Raw genomic sequence first — 17,992 nt, 5'->3', positions numbered from 1 at the left:
AGCTTAAGACTTAAAATTAAACAGACATATGAGAACCTAAAAGTTTAAAATTTGAGATAGCATACATATTGACCCTATCACCCTGGGGGCTCACTTCGACTATTTTCCCCACAGACTAGTTTGTTCTGGGAGGATAGACTGCACCTGCAAATCTGCGCGCAGAATCTGGTGACCATCCAGGTTGTCTTTTGATCTTTGCCTAAGATGAGGGCATTTAGTTTAGATTTATCTGGAATGTCAGCAAGCCTCTCCAATAGGGGGGCAATGGTGTCACTGCGTACCTCATCATAAAAGGGGCATCTAAAAAATAAATGTTTGGGGCTTCCTACTTCGCCCACTGGGCAGGCGCAAAGTCTCTGGTCCTGTGGGACTTGGAGAAGCTAGTCAATGAGCACTCCTCTGATTTGTTTGCATCACAGACTATATTTTTTAACACCATGAAACTGGCTCTCCAGTCCCTCACATTCACATGTCAGCTCAAAATTTGTTTAACTGTCTCAAGAAATCTGTACACATGAGCCTTAAGAATTCTTGCAAGAGGGAAATCTTTTATGCGGAGCAACCATGTTCCACCCTGAACAAGCATCTACAAGAAATTCAAGATTTGAATTTGCATCCACAGCAAGGAAACCTTTCAAGTGGTGGTTATTACAATGGGATGGGGAAAGAAGAATTCATTTACCAACTAATTAATGCATAAAGCATTATGACTGCATTTACCTCTATGTCTACTACTCTCATACTCCCAAATGAAATATCATATTCCAAAATGATAAAAAGGTAAAGGTACCCCTGACCGTTAGGTCCAGTTGCGGATGACTCTGGAGTTGCGCACTCATCTCGCTCTATAGTCCGAGGGAGACAGCTTCCGGGTCATGTGGCGAGCATGACTAAGCCACTTCTGGCAAACCAGAACAGCGCATGGAAATGCCATTTATCTTCCCGCCGGAGTGGTATCTATTTATCTACTTGCACTTTGACATGCTTTCGAACTGCTAGGTGGGCAGGAGCTGGGACCGAACACCGGGAGCTCACCCCGCCATGGGGATTCGAACCGCCAACCTTCTGATCGGCAAGCTCTGGGCTCTCTGGTTTAGACCACAGCACCACCCGCGTCCTACTCCAAAATGATAGAGGGTGCTTATACTAACAGAAATAATGAGCATCATACCTGATTCAAAGGTAAAACAACTCAGGACCAAAAAGTCTGCCTGTGCCTATACCATGCCACAGGAGAAAAGTCTGGTCATGGCCCAAAACCTTCTCCATCTTCATACTATCAAGGGCATCTTTGATTTCTTTCAGCTGCAAAGGCTTGTAATAAATTTAGTTTGCTGCAGATCTAACTGCAGAAGAACCAAATGCAGGAATAAACTTTAATAGTCACAGATCAAGGGTACCTTTCTTTCTTTGCAACTTAAAATAGTACATTAGAAACTCTGAATTTATTTCTTCGGGTGCTGCATATATTTTATATTATAAATATAATATATTTATAATATAATATATATGCAGCACCCGAAAAGCATTATTCTGACTTTTCTGAGGATGAAGCTGGTGTATGCAGGTGTGTGTGGAAGGTGGTGTTGGTGGAATATGTGTTCAGGCTATCAACCTCCGCCTTTCCATTTCCATTCCAAACAACTCTCTGCTGCTGACTTGCAGATAAAATTATGTTGCTATGAATATGCTAGGAAGAGCATCGGGTAAACATCTATACCTCCCTCACAGTTTTAATGTGGCATAGATGACAGATAGATGATAGATATAAGTAAAGTGTGTTTAAAGGAGCGTGTGCAGATTCAAAAAAGAAGGTAAACATCCTCCCTGCAGCAGGTAAACACACCTTTTCACTGATTGGCTTCTCAGATAGCATATATTTGCTTGCAGCCTCCATGTACTCTATCTCTCATGTGCCCCAGAGGGCATTACTCTCTTAATTCTGAGTAAAGGTTAAGTTCAATGTATATTAATGAATAACTATCCCTGTTAATTATTAATGGCCACATTGCAAACATGAACACCAGAAGGGCAACAGAGATAATCCAGAGTCCGAGTTGGGTTGGGTCTCCAGCAGGCAGCTTTCTTCCACCTTTTCTTTCTTAAGTATTTTCTTGGATTTCTGGCCAAAGAACTCAGAGAAAAATGGGGGCAGAAGCTCTGCTGCTTCTCTGCCTCCTCTTCGCCTTGCTATTGGTCTCCTTAAAAATGTACAAGAAGAAAGCCCAACTACCTCCAGGGCCCACGCCTTGGTTTCTTCTGGGCAATCTTCTGCAGAAAGACGTCCTGCCTCTGAGCAAAAACTATGCAAAGGTAAGTCCACCTCTTGGAGAACACTTTCACTTTTCATTTGTGCCATAAAGCAGATTTGGTTAGAATAAATGGACAGATAGAGACAGGAAGGCACAAAGTTAATTTCTCCCTTCTTTAGTTTGGCTATGCCTGATTCTATCTGCTGCTCTGAGGAGCCCAAATATTCCTGCATCATAACTGAACAGAAGGGAAGCAATGAAAGGAACGTTTCCCCTTCTCTTTGTCTGTTCCTGGAAGTGCTGCCAGGCTGAGAGGCTGCAGAGAGCACCATCTTTAAGAACATACAAAGGACCCTGAAGGACTAGATGAAAGACCTATCCTTTCTTCAAGCAGCAGTCTCCTGGAATTCTGCTCTGCACCCACCCACTGCCTTAGCAATTAGTTTTTATTATTATTGCTTCTGTTGATGTTCATGGATAACAAAGGGACATATACAGCAGTACTGTAGCTATGGGTGGGGTGGGCTAGCTGGGTCCCCCCCCCCAAGTGAAGCCTCCAGGAGGGCACCATTGAGGTTCCCAGTCTCTCTCTGTGTGTGTTCATATATGTGTGGGAGGATGCCAAACTACGTCTTTGGCTAGTGTGAAAGAAAGCCCAGTTTTGCCCCTGCATAACCTCTCTGTTTTCAGTTAGTAGAGCCCTGTCTACAGGTCAGTAACGCTTGGTTGAGACATTGCTATCATAGGCATTGTGAGGTTGGGAGAGGAGGGACAAAGAAGGGGGTAGTGATATTTCCACCTTTTTCATAGTGTACGTGTGGGCTTTTGTGTTAGTGTCATGTGGATGGTTCTTGCATCTATTCGTTTACCGTATTTTTTGCTCCATAAGACGCGCTTTTTTCCTCTTAAAAAGTAAGGGGAAATACCTGTGCGTCTTATGGAGCGAATGGTGGTCCCTGGAGCTGAATTGCCCAGGGGCCAAAAGCAGATTGTGCTTTTTATTTTACAAAGAGAAAAGGGAGTGTTGAAAGGACCCCGCTCAGCAGCTGATCAGCAAGAGATTGGGAGAGAGCTAAGAGTCCCAGCATGTGGATGGTTCTTGCATCTATTCATTTATTTATTTATTTTGTTGGCAGTGAAAGAGACTGTTTGGTTGCATTTGGTTGATTACAGTGATTTTGTTTGTGTGTGAGAGAGCATGAGGGATTGTTGGGTCAAATTAGCCATATTGATTTGTATGCTGTCGGAGGGTTATGTTGCTGTTTTGTTAGCAATTAGTGTTCAAAGGCATACTATGTGGCACCTGCAGGTAATATATTGGCTATTTTGCCTAGTAGCGATTGATAGCCTTATTTGTGTAATCCACTTAAAAATCTGTCCAAGTTGATGACCATCCAGACATCTTGTGGTAGTGCTGCCTCTGAGAAGGAGCTCCTTGTGCTTATCCTGATTGTCCCACCACCATTCTGCTTCACTGGATGACAGACCAGGAAAGCAAACTAGCGTTCTTTATCGACTTTCCCCACCCCATGATAAATTGCATACACCTCTGTTATGTCTCTTCTTAGCACATTGTTCCCTAAACAAAAAAAGCTCCAGATGTTTTAATTTTTCTTCATAGAGGCCAGCCCCTTCATAATTTTAGTTGTTCTTGTTGGCACCTTTCCCAGCTCTACAATAACCTGCCAGTTTCAATGCCACCCCTATTTGCTTCCATTCTTTAGGCTTCCTTCGCAAGCAGTTTTGCTGCCTGAAGCAAAGGGCAAAAAGTTGCCTACTCCCAGTCCTGTTCCATGTCCAGCAGACCATTGACTCTGATCTCAACATTCAGATTGAAGGCAGTGACTTATGTTAGTGCATGTACAAATCTCTCTCCACTCCCTGCTCCATAATTTTTGCTGCCTGTGCCTCTCTCTGCCTCATTATGGGGCCAGCCCTGCTCCTAGAAAAAAGTAAGCTCAGGCACAGGTATCTGCCCCACACTTTTGCAATGAATATATCTGCAAAGAATTCATTCAGATTCTCTGCAGTTCATTACTCCTTCCTGAGCACACTTAAAAAAAACCTGGGGTGTGTGGTATAATGGTTAGAGTGTTGGACCTACCTAGGACACCAGGATTTGAATTCCCATTCAGCCGTGAAGCTCACTGGGTGACCATGGGCCTAACCCACCACACAGGGTTGTTCTGAGATTGAAATGGGGAGAAGAACCATGCACATCACTTTGAGCTCCTTGGAAGATAGGGCTGGTATATAAATGTAATAAATAAATAAATACATGAACTTCCCTAGCTAATTTCCCACTTTTAGATATTTAAATAGGTCTTGTTCTTAATTGTCAGGGATTGCCCGGCTCCTTGCGAGGAGAGGCCCTACTCAGGAGGAGAGCAGGGGCAAGGGTATTCCTTGGGAGGAGCAAGGGGAGAGAGGTCCTCCTCTCGAGGAAGAGAGGGACAGGAGGACTACTCGAGAGGAGGGGCTGGTTGGAGGTCCTGCTCAAGAGGAGGACTGGGAGAGCAGCTCTTCGTGAGAGGAGGGCTCTCTACGCTACAGGGAACCCCAGACAGGACAGATTCCTCCTCTTCTAGCCTCATGCCTGAGCTCTCTCCAAGGGAGGGGGAGCTGCGAAGGCTTGGAGACTCTGGGCAAAGACCCGGCACTGACAGCCAGAGAGGATCTGAGGAAGAACGGCAACTTCTGGTGCCAGCCCTGCATCAGGAGTTCAGGGGGCACCGCAGACGTTGTTTTAGGGTGCCAAGACTTTGGTGTTGGGCGGCAAACAGGAGAGGGGCACTTCCGGATTCTGCAAGTGACTGAGTGGTCATGTTTTGAACTAGCTCTACACTGTAAATAGTAATGCACAATAAATAGTCTTAGCTACTGAAGGCTGTGTCGTTAATCATGAGCAACACTTGGGAAGATCCTGACATAAATGTTTTTAGAGGTATGCTACTCAAATTCTAATTTTGCATCACTTGTTGTCTGCCTTGGTTTTTTGGGGGTTGGGTGGGTGGGGGGTTGTTTCTATTCATTCTTCTCATTTGTGGAAGACTTCCATTTCCTGAAGGAAGGCAATTTCTAAAGAGGTTCAGGTGTGAAAAAGCCCTCAGACACCTCAGAAAGGTTAAATATGGTGAACATGATGAATGCTCACACACAGAATTTTCAACTAAGTTCTCCTGCTCCCAATATTTGGGATCATTTTTATTTCTACCCCTGCCCTGACAGAAAAGCTGGCCCCAAAGTTTCAGCCTAGCTCTAAATAATGCATATCAACTGGCTGCTCATTCTCTCATTCACCCTGAGTGGAAATTCAGGTTATTCCTACATTGTCAGTTCATTTTAAACGTTTCTGCACTAGCACAGCCCACACTGTCTTAGTCCCCTGCCTTGAATGAGGCACATGACCGGTGTCAATAGCCTTGCTATTGATGGCCTTGAAAAGTTTTATTGCACCCATAATGATTGACAGGCTGTTTGTTAGCCTCCTATATTAAACTTTAAACATGGAGATATTTCATTGGAACCCATATCTGGATAGTCATCCACCCAACCACCCACCTACCTTTCTGCTCTGAGCAGAAGCTTCTATTTGTGAGAGTTAAGAAGTGTCTGGTGTAGGTGTCTTTCCCTTGACCCATCTCTTAATTTTTTTTTTCTTTGAATTACTTGTGTTTGACTACAGTGGGATAGTTTAATCATTTTCACTGCATTTCACTGTTGATAATGAGGGAGACAGGTGCCCCTCACGAGGGAGGGCATTCCACAGATGGGGAAATGCCACCAAGAATGTCCTGTCGTGGGTCTGCACTATTGTGGGTCTGCACTATCCCCAACAGGGGCTTCTCTGCTGTTTGTAGGCATGAGATGGCTGGTGTTGAGTGAGGCACTGCTTTAGATGCTCGTGTCCCAAGCCATTTGTATGTCAGTTCTAACAGATAGTCATGTTGGTCTGCCATAGTCAAAGCAAAATAAAAAATAAAAAAATCCTTCCAATAGCACCTTAGAGACCAACTAAGTTTGTTCTTGGTATGAGCTTTTGTGTGCATGCACACTTCTTCAGATAGGGCTAACCCTGGTTGCCAGAATGGGCCAGCCGCCACTTATATATCCATGCATTTTTTTAAATCCTACCTTCAGCTCTTTGAAAAATGGGGTCCTATCTTTACTGTCTGGATGGGTCCCAAGCCCATGGTGGTACTCTGTGGATATGAAGTGGTGAAAGATGCTCTGTTGGATCATGCTGAAGAATTTAGTGGGCGTCCTGTCTTGCCCTTCAGTGATGCAGTGAACCGTTATAAAGGTAGGTAGGGGTCCTGTGCTTATTTATTTATTGCTTCCATTTTAATGGGAGAAGTAGCCTTCATTTTCAGGTGTCTCTGAGTAGGAATATGCAGGCATCAAGTCCTCCCTTTTCCAACTTCAGGTGGAGCTAGATGTTATCACAAACAGGAGTTTGCCACCCAAAACAACAGCCCTGAAATGATTTCTTCCTTTACTGTGTGGGATATAGCCAGTCTCAAATAACCAACAAGCTTAATTCTAATTAATGAATGAAGGGGTTAAGATCACAAAGTCAGGGTGTATGGAAAAGCACACAAATCTGCCCTTTGAAGAGTTTTTAAGTAAACTGTTTTTAACTTGCCAAATGTGTGGTCTCTTTCTTTACTAAAGGGGAGTAGGAAACTTTGGAAAGAAGTTAGAAGGGCATGTTTTAAGAAGAGTTTGGAGTTGATATCCCGCTTTATCACTACCCGAAGGAGTCTCAATGCGGCTCACATTCTCCTTTCACTTCCTCCCCCCACAACAAACACTCTGTAAGGTGAGTGGGCCTGAGAGACTACAAAGAAGTGTGACTAGCCCAAGGTCACCCAGCAGCTGCATGTGGAGGAGCGGAGACACGAACCCGGTTCCCCAGATTAGAGTCTACCGCTCTTAACCACTACACCACAATGGCTCTCTTAAAGGTCCAAAAGCCTATATTCCCACACTTTACTTTGCTGCATGTTTTGTGATGTTAAATCTCTGCTGGGGCTCTCTTACCAAAGGGTACTTGCCCCAAACCTGGAGCTGGGCATCCAGGAAATTCTACTTTTTATTCTTTAACCACATCCAACATTTTGCCCATAACAGATATTTAATGAAAGCCGTGATATGACATGACCCACAGAAGCGTTTGCCTATCCTCTCTCTTCCAGCACCATTTTACAATGTGAAAAAAGACCAAACGTATTTACGCTTTAGTTCAGCACTGTTATTATGTGGTACAAAAGTAACATACAAACCACCTGGCTTGATTTAATTTTCAGATTGGTGTTGTAATGGCAAGGAAAGTCATAAGAAAATGCACTAAAAAGTGGGATCAGTTTATGGGAAATCATAAACCTTGGTGTGAACAAATCAAAATGAATACTCAACCAACAGTCACTGTCATATAACCTTTGTACAAGTGTTGTGCAAACAAGTCAGGATGAAAGTTCAATAAACAGCTTGTCTGGAAGAAACCCTACTGCAACTACAAATGGGAATATAGTCTGAATGGACAAAGTGCCACAATGTAGAAACTTCCTGCTGAGAAAACCTCCTTGTAAGGAAATGATCATCATCTGTTTGCTTTCAGGACTGTCCAGCAGATCTTTGAAAAGATGGAGAGAGCTGCGCCGGTTCATACTCACCACCCTGCGGGATTTTGGAATGGGGAAGAAAACGATGTCCAAGAGGGTACAGGAGGAAGCTCTCTGTCTGGTCGAGGCAATGGCAACCACAAAAGGTCTCCTCATATTATCCTTATTCCAAACACTCTTTTGAAGTCCTTCAGGGCAGGAAGAGTACCAGAGAGTGGGATTTACGTTAGTTATGGCACAGATGTTCATAATGAAATTCTTCCTATTAAAGAACTTGGCTGAGTTGTAAGGTCCTTCTGAAATGTGCCAAGCTCTGTTTGTGCAGGGATTTCTTGACCACACATATGGGGTAGCCCATCTTTCTCCTTGTAGGAGTCCATAACGTTATCCTCAACAGTTGTTGTTGTTCAGTCGTGTCTGACTCTTGGTGACCCCATGGACCAGAGCATGCCAGGCATGCCTATTATATTTCACTGCCTCCCGCAGTTTGGCCAAACTCATGCCAGTCGCTTCAAGAACACCGTCCAACCATCTCATCCTCTGTCGTCCCCTTCTCCTTGTGCCCTCCATCTTTCCCAACATCGGGGTCTTTTCTAGGGAGTCTTCTCTTCTCATGAGGTGGCCAAAGTACTGGAGCCTCAACTTCAGGATCTGTCCTTCCAGTGAGTACTCAGGGCTGATTTCTTTAAGGATGGATAAGTTTGATCTTTTTTACAGTCCATGGGACTCTCAACTTTCCTCAACTGTTAAGCTGCACTTAATTAATTAATTAATTAATTAATTAAGTCTTGCTAAATAAAGTGAATACTGTCCTACAAGAGCCGCTGATACTATCATTTCCATGAGAAAGGAATTTAATTACCTTTAAATGTTAGGGAAATACTAAATGCACCATGTGTCAGGCTCAATTTGTGCAAGGAATTCTTGTTTACGTTCTTCTGCAGTGCAGGTAGAGGGAGCAATAATCCACCTTTACAAACTCAACTGACCATGTCCTTTTGTTCCTGCAGGACAGGCCTTTGATCTAAGAAAATACACGAGGATTGCTATTTCCAATGTGATCTGTTCTGTTGTCTTTGGTAGTCGGTTTGAGTACAAAGATCAGGTCCTCCAGGAGATGTTGCGTATCATAGAGGATTTCGTGAGCTACCTTGTGAGTTATATGGGACAGGTATGTTGTTCCTTCTTACGAGGATATCCCATGGATCCAGAACCTTGGTTCATCTTAGTGGATGTGGGCCTGGTATAAGCGTGGTGCACCCTGGGGGACATTTCCCTTTACTTTTTCCACTTTCTCTGACCGTCTTGTCTCCATTAAATTCCGCATGACACAAATCACATACATATTGGCTTTAACTGTAGAGCAACATTAAATTTATCATGGAAAGGGAAGGCCTCAATATACAGACCTTGAGGAATTCTTCTGCAGGCCTGTTGGTGGAACACTTCCCCTGGCTAGCGGTGAATTTTCCCAGTTATTCATTATCAAACGGTTGCATATCTAAAGGATGTTAAGGCAGTCAGAGCTGGGCTGAATATCTGCTTGGGGTAGGGGAAATGAGTTTGAAACACGGACACTCTCCTTTCCCAGGAAGCATAAGGAAAATATTCTCATCTGGGCTTTTCTTCAGCCGGAAATCAGTGAAACTCAATTCTGGCACCTCTCATTGTCATTCTAAGAGAACAAGGGAGGTATTCATGGTTAGTTCTGGTGCCTCTTTTTCTAGAAAAATGGCACTGATTCTTATCACAGATTGCCTTTCAATTGACATCACTAAAAACCGCACTCACGTCTATGAGCTTATCCACACCTCAGATTGCCCCACCACTTTCCCCCAGGAAAAGCCATTGTTTAGGACAAAAAAAGGAACAATGCATTTGCTTTTATTTAATGCATTATTTTTAAATTCACAGTAGGAAGTTGATTAGGGCTGCAATCCTAACTCCATTTAACTCAGAGTAAACCCAGTTTTGGGACACGGGTGGCACTGTGGTCTAAACTACTGAGCCTAGGGCTTGCCGATCAGAAGGACGGGGTGAGCTCCTGTTGCTCGGTCCCAGCTCCTGCCAACCTAGCAGTTTGAAAGCATGTCAAAGTGCAAGTAGATAAATAGGTACCGCTCCAGCGGGAAGGTAGACGGTGTTTCCATGCACTGCTCTGGTTTCACCAGAAGTGGCTTAGTCATGCTAGCCACATGACCCGGAAAAACTATTTGCGGAAAAATGTCGGCTCCCTAGGCCTATAGAGCGAGATGAGCAACACAACCCCAGAGTCATTCACTACTGGACTTAACTGTCAGGAGTCCTTTAACTTTACCAAAGCCCAGTTTAATTCAGTAAGCCTCATTTCTGGGCAGGCATGGTTAGGAGTTCTGCCTCAGTGGATATAGGCATGATCTAGTGATAATGAATATGTAAATATAGTAGACTGTAAATAAAGTAGACTGAGGAGAAGGAGAAGGAGAAGGAGAAGAAGAAGAAGAAGAAGAAGAAGAAGAAGAAGAAGAAGAAGAAGAAGAAGAGAGGATTTATTTACAATTGTTTGTTTATTTATTAAATTAAAATCCTGTCACTTCTGTCGAAGGCGTCAACCTACAAACTCTGCAGGCAGTTCTAAAATGATCAATTCAATATACAATTGTTATGTATTGTCTCTGTTCCAGATTTATAATGTGTTCCCGAAAATAATGCCTTACCTGCCTGGACAGCACAAAAAGATTTTTGGAGATTTTGAAAAAATGTATGCTTTCATCAATGAGAAGGTGGAATCCCACAGGGAGACCCTGGATTATCAGGACCCCCGTGACTATATTGACTGCTTCCTTATGAAATCAGAGAAGGTAGGAGGTTATATAATTTCCCTTCTCTACACTTCTGAGATGTCTCTTGTTTGTGGCTAGATTTGGAACTGTCTCATACGTCTGCTGCTCTCAATCATTCTGATCCTGCATTCTGGCTGTGGTGGTTGGCCATTGTGATGACCTCCAGGCTAATCTCAGGTGGAGGCATCTTCCCTCAAGTTTATTTAGACATCAAACCAAGCAGCGGGAGAGCAGCTGAAAAAATAATATCTTTTGCTTTTCAGCTATGTTTCTATTTTCAACTCTGTAGATATGCTACAATAAACCATGCAGGTTTTGTGTTCCTTCTGGATTACTGCATGGAAAAGACGGAGATGTTTCAGATCATCCAGAGTTGGATATTCTTAAAGCCTATCGTCTAATTCATCTTGTAATTCAGCTGGTACATTCAGACACAACAGTTATGATTTACTTTTATTAATTGTCAATCTGGTCACCCTGCCAAATGCTTTAGTTTCCCCGATGGCCTCTTTCATCAACAATCCTGGATCAGAAAATAGATTGAGTGGATAGGATTGACCATTAAATGCCACAAGACCTTCAAAATCATTAGAAAAATTGATCTTGCATACAAATGAATATACCCCCCAAAACCCCAGAACGCTATACTCCATCAAATAATTAATGAGTTAACAATCAGAGGATGCAATGGGAATCTGATCTAGGAATAGAGATTGTGGAGGTATAATTTGTGGGCTTAAAAACCACTAAAAACAGTATCAACTTGTATATGAGAAAATAATAATTGTAGTAGTAGTAGTAGTAGTAGTAGTAGTAGTAATAATAATAATAATAATAATAATAATAATAATTTATGCCCCAGACCACCTGACTCGGTATCCGCAGCCACTCTGGGAACCTACCAACACATATAGAAGCATTAAAAAATATCAAACTTTAAATGAATAAAACCAGGACTTTGATTCAGCTGGAACTTACTGGATCTTAGTTCTGGCACCTCTCAGGTGGATGCCATTAACATTCTAAGAGACCAAGGGAGGTCATTGTGACTAGTTCCAGCACCTCATTTTCTAGAGAAATGTCATTGAGTAAAACTATATTCAATTAAAAAAACAACCCACTGTAGTTACACTGCAATAAAAAAATGCCCAAGTATTGTGTTCCATCCAGTTACTGCATAGAAAAGACTGGGATGTCTCACTTCCTCCACCACTCTTTCAAATAGGTGTTTTAAATTCTCTTTCACCTTTTCATTTTTACAGGAACAAACCGATCCTGAGGCCATCTACACCATAGAGGAGCTTATCATTTCTGTGCAGGAACTCTTTATTGCTGGGTCATTGTCCACAAGTGAAGTTTTGGCCTGTGCCCTCCTGGTGATGGCTAGATTGCCACACATTCAAGGTACATAAATTGCCCAAAGGACTGAAAGGTTCTCCCTTTCCAAGGTGGAAAGAGTAATAGTAAAGAGAAAGAAAACAAACAAACAAACAAACAAACAAACAAACAAACATTAAAACTGCACAGAGTCAGTACAACTTGCTCACAGAAATCCTTGCAGTACAAAATGTCTTCTCCTAGGTCCATGGTAAAGGTTTCCACCAGGATCCAGCATCACCCACATTTGTTTAGAAGAGGAAGACGCTGCTACTCCCTCCACTGTTATGTTTTATTTTATTTTAAGCATATGCACTCCAAGCTTCCTAAAGTAGGCAGCACATAAATAAGGATGCTACGTCAATGATATAATTTACATAAAATTAAAGCAACAAGATAGTCCTCTCCTCCCAGAGTTCTGTCCTTCCTGTTGTGTCCTGCTGGAGATCAACGTTTGTCTTGCTTGGAGGGAAGAGGGCATCTTCTTGTTCACCTCAGCTCCACAGCACTTCTCTCCAACGAATTTGGAAATCAGGAACTAAAGCTGAAATCCCTTTATAAAACACATACTTCAACAAAGAAGGACCTTACAATGTAATGAAGAATTCCTCCTAGAACTTTAAGGAAACCTCGCTACTGAGCTATTCTCAAGGGTTCACAGCCTTACAGAAAGGAGAGCAGGCACAATCCAAACTGTTCTGAGGTAAAGAGCTATTTGCTCATAATGGTGGCTGCTCCCTGCCTCAGCTCTTGCAAAAATGTTTTAAAGCAGTGGGTTACATTTGCACCAGCCCCTTGGACATGAGTAGCCAATGGATACTGGAGGTGATCCAATACCAGCCCAGCTCAGTGTATGAATCACTTTTAAATGGTTTCCTCCTCCATCCCTCAAGGCAACAACCCTTCCATGTCCTTGGTGTTCAGACGTTAGACTCCCCAACAGAGGTTTTCATTCCGATTCTAATGGCTCCATGGATTGTGGCAGCAAATTATGACTGTTAATTATACATCATGCAAAGAAGGACTTTATCTTTTCTGTCCTGAACCTAATGCCATGCCCTTGCCTTTGGTGACCCTGATTTGCTACCATGGGACTCCTTTTTTTCCCCTTTTTTGCTGGGGTAGAAGAGAAGATTAATGAATGAATAAAAGGTATTGTTTGAAGAGATTGCATAAAGTTTCCACACCATCTATTCAATATGCTTTACATAATTTCATGAACATCTCTAAGAATAGCTTCCAGATAACTTTTTGCCTAAGATAAAAAGCCCACATCCTTTAGTAATATAAGGTGATCCCCTTTAGAAAAGCAAATGCCTTAGGGTGAAGAAAAGCCGAATTCCTTTCATCTTTGCATGCCATCTTTAAAAATGGGCTCCTGTCAGGATTCAAATTCATGTAAGATATTGTAACTTTTCCTTCCAGTTGGAGAATGTTTAAGGCTATCACTATGTCAGAGGAGAAGTAGCTTCAGAATTCTGGAAGTAGAGCTCTGAATTTGTTTTCTTACAGAAAAAGTTCAACAGGAGATTGATGATGTGGTAGGTGCCAACCGTATTGCTGGCATGGAAGATAGGGTGAGGATGCCCTACACCAATGCTGTTCTGCATGAGGTTCATCGATATCAAAAAGGGAGCCTTGAGAGTATCCCGCGTCAAACAACACGTCCTATAAAATTCCAGGGCTATCTTATCCCCCAGGTGTGTGTCACATGTGAAATGATCAGGATATTGTGGAGAGGGGAAGGGAGGGATTTGTCATCCCATCAGTGACTTTGGTTTGCCACAGTCACAGCCAGTACAGTGACAAAATATGCTGATTACCACCTCACCCCCCACATTCATGGTGATTTTTCAGAATGCTGTGCAATGACTTGTTTCTATATATGATAAGTAACTTTGGGGATCCCAGTCTCTACCAAAAGAGGGCTCGTTCTTATGTTTATGAAGCTTGAACAAATAATGAAATATGTATCTTCCTCCTGAAGGGCACGACTGTCTGTCCAGAGATTGCAACTGTGCACTTTGATCCTCTCCACTGGGAGAATCCAGAAGAGTTTGACCCGGGTCATTTCTTGGATGAGAAGGGCCAGTTCCGAAACAGGGTTGCCTTCATGCCTTTTTCTGCAGGTGACTTTATAGACCCAGATTCTCACACTGTGGGGTTGGGTCCAGCAGCTGGCATGTGGTTGGACAGGCAGTAGGACTCCAATATAATATAATAATTTATTATTTGTACCCCGCCCATCTGGCTGGGTTTCCCCAGCCACTCTGGGTGGCTTCCAACAAAGATTCAATACATTAAAATGTCACAGATTACAAACTTCGCTAAACAGGGCTGCCTTCAGGTATTTTCTAAATGTCAGGTAGTTGTTTATCTCTTTGATCTCTGATGGGAGGGCGTTTCACACGGCAGGCACCACTACCAAGAAGGCCCTATGCTTGGTTCCCTGTAGCTTTGCTTCTTGCAGTGAGGGAACCGCCAGAAGGCCCTCGGAGCTGGATCTCAGTGTCCAGGCTGAACGATGGGGGTGGAGACGCTCCTTCAGGTATACAGGACCGAGGCCGTTTAGGGCTTTAAAGGTCAGCATCAACACTTTGAATTGTGCTTGGAAATGTATTGGGACCCAATGTAGATCTCTCAGGACCAGTGTTATGTGGTCCTGGCGGCCACTCCCAGCCACCAATCTAGCAGCCGCATTCTGGATTAATTGCAGTTTCCGGATCACCTTCAAAGGTAGCCCCACGTAGAGCGCATTGCAGTAGTCCAAGTGGGAGATAACTAGAGCATGCTCCACTCTGGCGAGACAGTCTGCGGGCAGGTAGGGTCTCAGCCTGCGTACCAGATGGAGCTGGTAGACAGCCGCCCTGGACACAGAATTAACCTGCACCTCTATGAACAGCTGTGAGTCCAAAATGACTCCCAGGCTGTGCACCTGGTCCTTCAGGGGCACAGTAATCCCATTCAGGACCAGGGAGTCCCCCACACCCACCTGCCCCCGTCCCCCCCAAAACAGTACTTCTGTATTGTCAGGATTCAACCTCAATCTGTTAGCCGCCATCCATCCTCCAACCACCTCCAGGCACTCACACGGGACATTCACCGCCTTCACTGGTTCTGATTTAAAACAGAGGTAGAGCTGTTTGGATGGATGGATGGATGGGCAGTAGGACTCCAAGAGTGATAGTGCTGCCAGGAGATATGTAAGAGGTTTGCGGAGGGATTGTCTACTCACAAGACGTTTCTCTCTGCCTTTGCCCTCCCTTTCCTACATATTGAACAGAAAATTCGTAAGCATCAGCCTGAGGAAGTGACAGTTCAGTTCCCATCTTTTGGTCCATTGCCTACAGGAACAGGGCCATCTTAAGCATATCCGGTGCCATGGTGCAAAGATCCCTCCGGCGCCTGCCCACCCCATTTCCCAGAGTTGTCAACCTATTCCCAAGCCTCTGTGGGGATCGCTCTCCTCCCACGGAGTCTTGGGAGGCAAGCTGCATGCCCACCAGCCATGTGGTTGACGGGGCGCAGCTGGCAGGCATGCAGGAGGGAAAGAGGAGGCCACTGACAAAGCTGCGCAGCTCCCCCACTTGCTGGGGCACCCCTGAGAGGTCAGCACCCTGGCACAATGTGCCAGTAAGCCCAATGAGAAAGACGGCTCTCTACAGGAACCACATGGGCTCTGTGTTAAGAAAGAGAGCTGTCATGATGAGATGAGAGGAAAGAATACTCACACTCACACAATCTTTTATATTTCTTTGCTCTGAAGCTGCTTATGTGTAGATTTCAGCAAAGATTTATACATACACACAGAGGGAGCCCACATGGTCTTTTTTAGTGCTCTCTTCTCTCCAGCCTGGCAGTCCCCCAGCCAGAGAGTGGATTATCCCTGCCTCCCCGAATTGTGAAGCCAAGTAGTGCAATATGGCTGCCGCTCATTGGGAAGCCCCACATCCTCCTCAGCATTCCTCATGCTCCTAGACTCTTGAATTCCCACTCTCTTCCCACTCCCTGCATGTTTTTCCATTGCCCTCCCCAGCCCTCTGCATTCCACATAGCAGGAACCATTATATTTTACTCCAAGCAGCTGGGCATGCTGAAAGGAGCTCATCTTCACCCTATAGGTCAATAACAGTGGCAGGTAGATGGAGGCCAATGTTTTGCCATGTCTTAAGCTGCCTGGGGGTGAAAAGTACTAACCTGGATTCATTATTTCAAATTATTGGGACAGGCACCTTCAAGAGCACAGGTGCTACACCAATAACCTCAGCCATAAAAGATCCTGAAATAGGTTTAAGGGCACATTCTAACTTTGCACAGGAAATACAATATTGTGTTTTGTGGCAGGAGAATAAGCCAAGCTGTACTTTAGTGTTAGGGATGCGGGTGGTGCTGTGGGTTAAGCCACAGAGCCTAGTGCTTGCTGATCAGAAGGTCGGCAGTTCGAATCCCTGCGACGGGGTGAGCTCCCATTGCTTGGTCCCAGCTCCTGCCCACCTAGCAGTTTGAAAGGACATCAAAGTGCAAGTAGATAAATAGGTACCGCTCCGGCGGGAAGGTAAACAGCGTTTCCGTGCGCTGCTCTGGTTTGCCAGTAGTGGCTTTGTCATGCTGCCCACATGACCCGGAAGCTGTACGCCGGCTCCCTCGGCCAGTAACGCAAGATGAGCGCCGCAACCCCAGTGTCGGACAAAACTGGACCTAATGGTCAAGGGTCCCTTTACCTTTATCTTACTGTAGTGTTATATAACATGCTCAGAATAGAAGTCAATCATTCAGCAAAAGAATTGAGAAAACTACATGAGACCACTATTCCATTATTTCAAAATGAGTTGGCTGGGTTTCTTGGGCACTATATAAGTCTTTGATGACTGATCAGCACTGTCACCATCTTTTCTCCCAGGAAAACGGGCATGCCCTGGGGAAGCCCTGGCTCGGATGGAGCTGTTCCTGTTCTTCAGTGCTTTGCTCCAGAACTTCACCTTCCAGCTGATCGGAGATGCCAAAGACAAGGACATATTCACTTTGTATGAGGACAGTGGCCTGAAGACAGGAGACTTGCCATTGAAATTCATTAGACGTTCAATATGATCCAGTGACAGCAACTAAGCAGAATGGATGGTGCCAATGCTTCTCAGATTATTTGAAGTAGGAATAACATGATTACTGGCAGATCAGAATCAAACTTATAAATCTATATATTCCAAACTATAGCTGACATCATGCCGCTGGGGCTGCTGGGAGTTGTAGTGCAACACTTGGAAAACCACAGCTGAGCCACTTCTACATTAGAAGAATCAATCCAGAAATAAGTAATGAAATATACAGTAAAAAGGGCAAGATGGAAAAGGGAGCAGATGGAATCTCCGTGTCAAGACCTTTGGGAGCATGTTAGCCCAATAACTTTCAAGTGAAGAATGAGATATTACATTTGTTAAATTACTTGAATTCTGTAATAAACATTTTCTAATAATAGCATTTTTCTCTAAAAAGAATCATAATTAAAAATCATATAGATCAAGATGGATTTTGCTTAATGAAGGATAATGTTGTGAATATAATAAATCTAGCTATGCATCTGCAGCAGCACAACTGGACACCTTCATATACAGCAGCTGCAACAAATCATATCTATTCCTTATTGATCTCTGCAGCCACGGCTGGTGCTGTAAATCTCCAATGGTTTGACTTCACCCATGAAGCTGCACTCCTCCATTGTCTCCTCAGACAGATGAATGCCAACAACTTCATTTATGCATGAAAAACAAATCCTGAACAAGTAGTTACATATCAGGATGCAGAAAAGGCATGTGATAATATCGCGTGTCAGTTTCTTGTTAAAGGTGTTTATAAAGCTTCACAATAAATTGATGCAAGCGCCTGCATATCCCCTCCTCCTTTTATTTGTTGGTAAAATGGG

The 17,992-nt window shown here is 43.8% G+C and overlaps 1 protein-coding gene across 2 annotated transcripts; it reads left to right on the top strand.

Moving 5' to 3' along the window:
• The first annotated feature begins 2,016 nt into the window (after positions 1–2,016).
• Positions 2,017–17,547, top strand: LOC117041134 (cytochrome P450 2C20-like). 2 transcript variants are annotated; one of them, XM_033139535.1, is made up of 9 exons: positions 2,017–2,313; positions 6,393–6,555; positions 7,873–8,022; positions 8,887–9,047; positions 10,540–10,716; positions 11,961–12,102; positions 13,588–13,775; positions 14,063–14,204; positions 16,976–17,547. In XM_033139535.1, the coding sequence occupies exons 1-9, from the start codon at positions 2,146–2,148 to the stop codon at positions 17,161–17,163; spliced, it is 1,479 nt and encodes a 492-aa protein (XP_032995426.1). In that variant the 5' UTR covers positions 2,017–2,145; the 3' UTR covers positions 17,164–17,547. The 2 variants fall into 2 exon arrangements, with proteins under 2 accessions (XP_032995426.1, XP_032995427.1); XM_033139536.1 differs by lacking the exon at positions 7,873–8,022.
• The last annotated feature ends 445 nt before the right edge of the window (positions 17,548–17,992 follow it).

This window comes from Lacerta agilis, chromosome 2, assembly GCF_009819535.1.
Source record: "Lacerta agilis isolate rLacAgi1 chromosome 2, rLacAgi1.pri, whole genome shotgun sequence".
NCBI lineage: Eukaryota > Metazoa > Chordata > Lepidosauria > Squamata > Lacertidae > Lacerta > Lacerta agilis.
Note: the sequence above shows the minus strand (reverse complement) of the source record. Positions and strands in the feature narration are given on the sequence as shown.

Excerpts from the sequence above, each read along its gene's own strand:
- LOC117041134 (XM_033139535.1), top strand. The coding sequence starts at position 2,146 with ATGGGGGCAGAAGCTCTGCTGCTTCTCTGCCTCCTCTTCGCCTTGCTA. Across the intron at positions 12,103-13,587 it reads TAGATTGCCACACATTCAAG|AAAAAGTTCAACAGGAGATT; the intron begins GTACATAAATTG and ends GTTTTCTTACAG. Across the intron at positions 13,776-14,062 it reads AGGGCTATCTTATCCCCCAG|GGCACGACTGTCTGTCCAGA; the intron begins GTGTGTGTCACA and ends TTCCTCCTGAAG.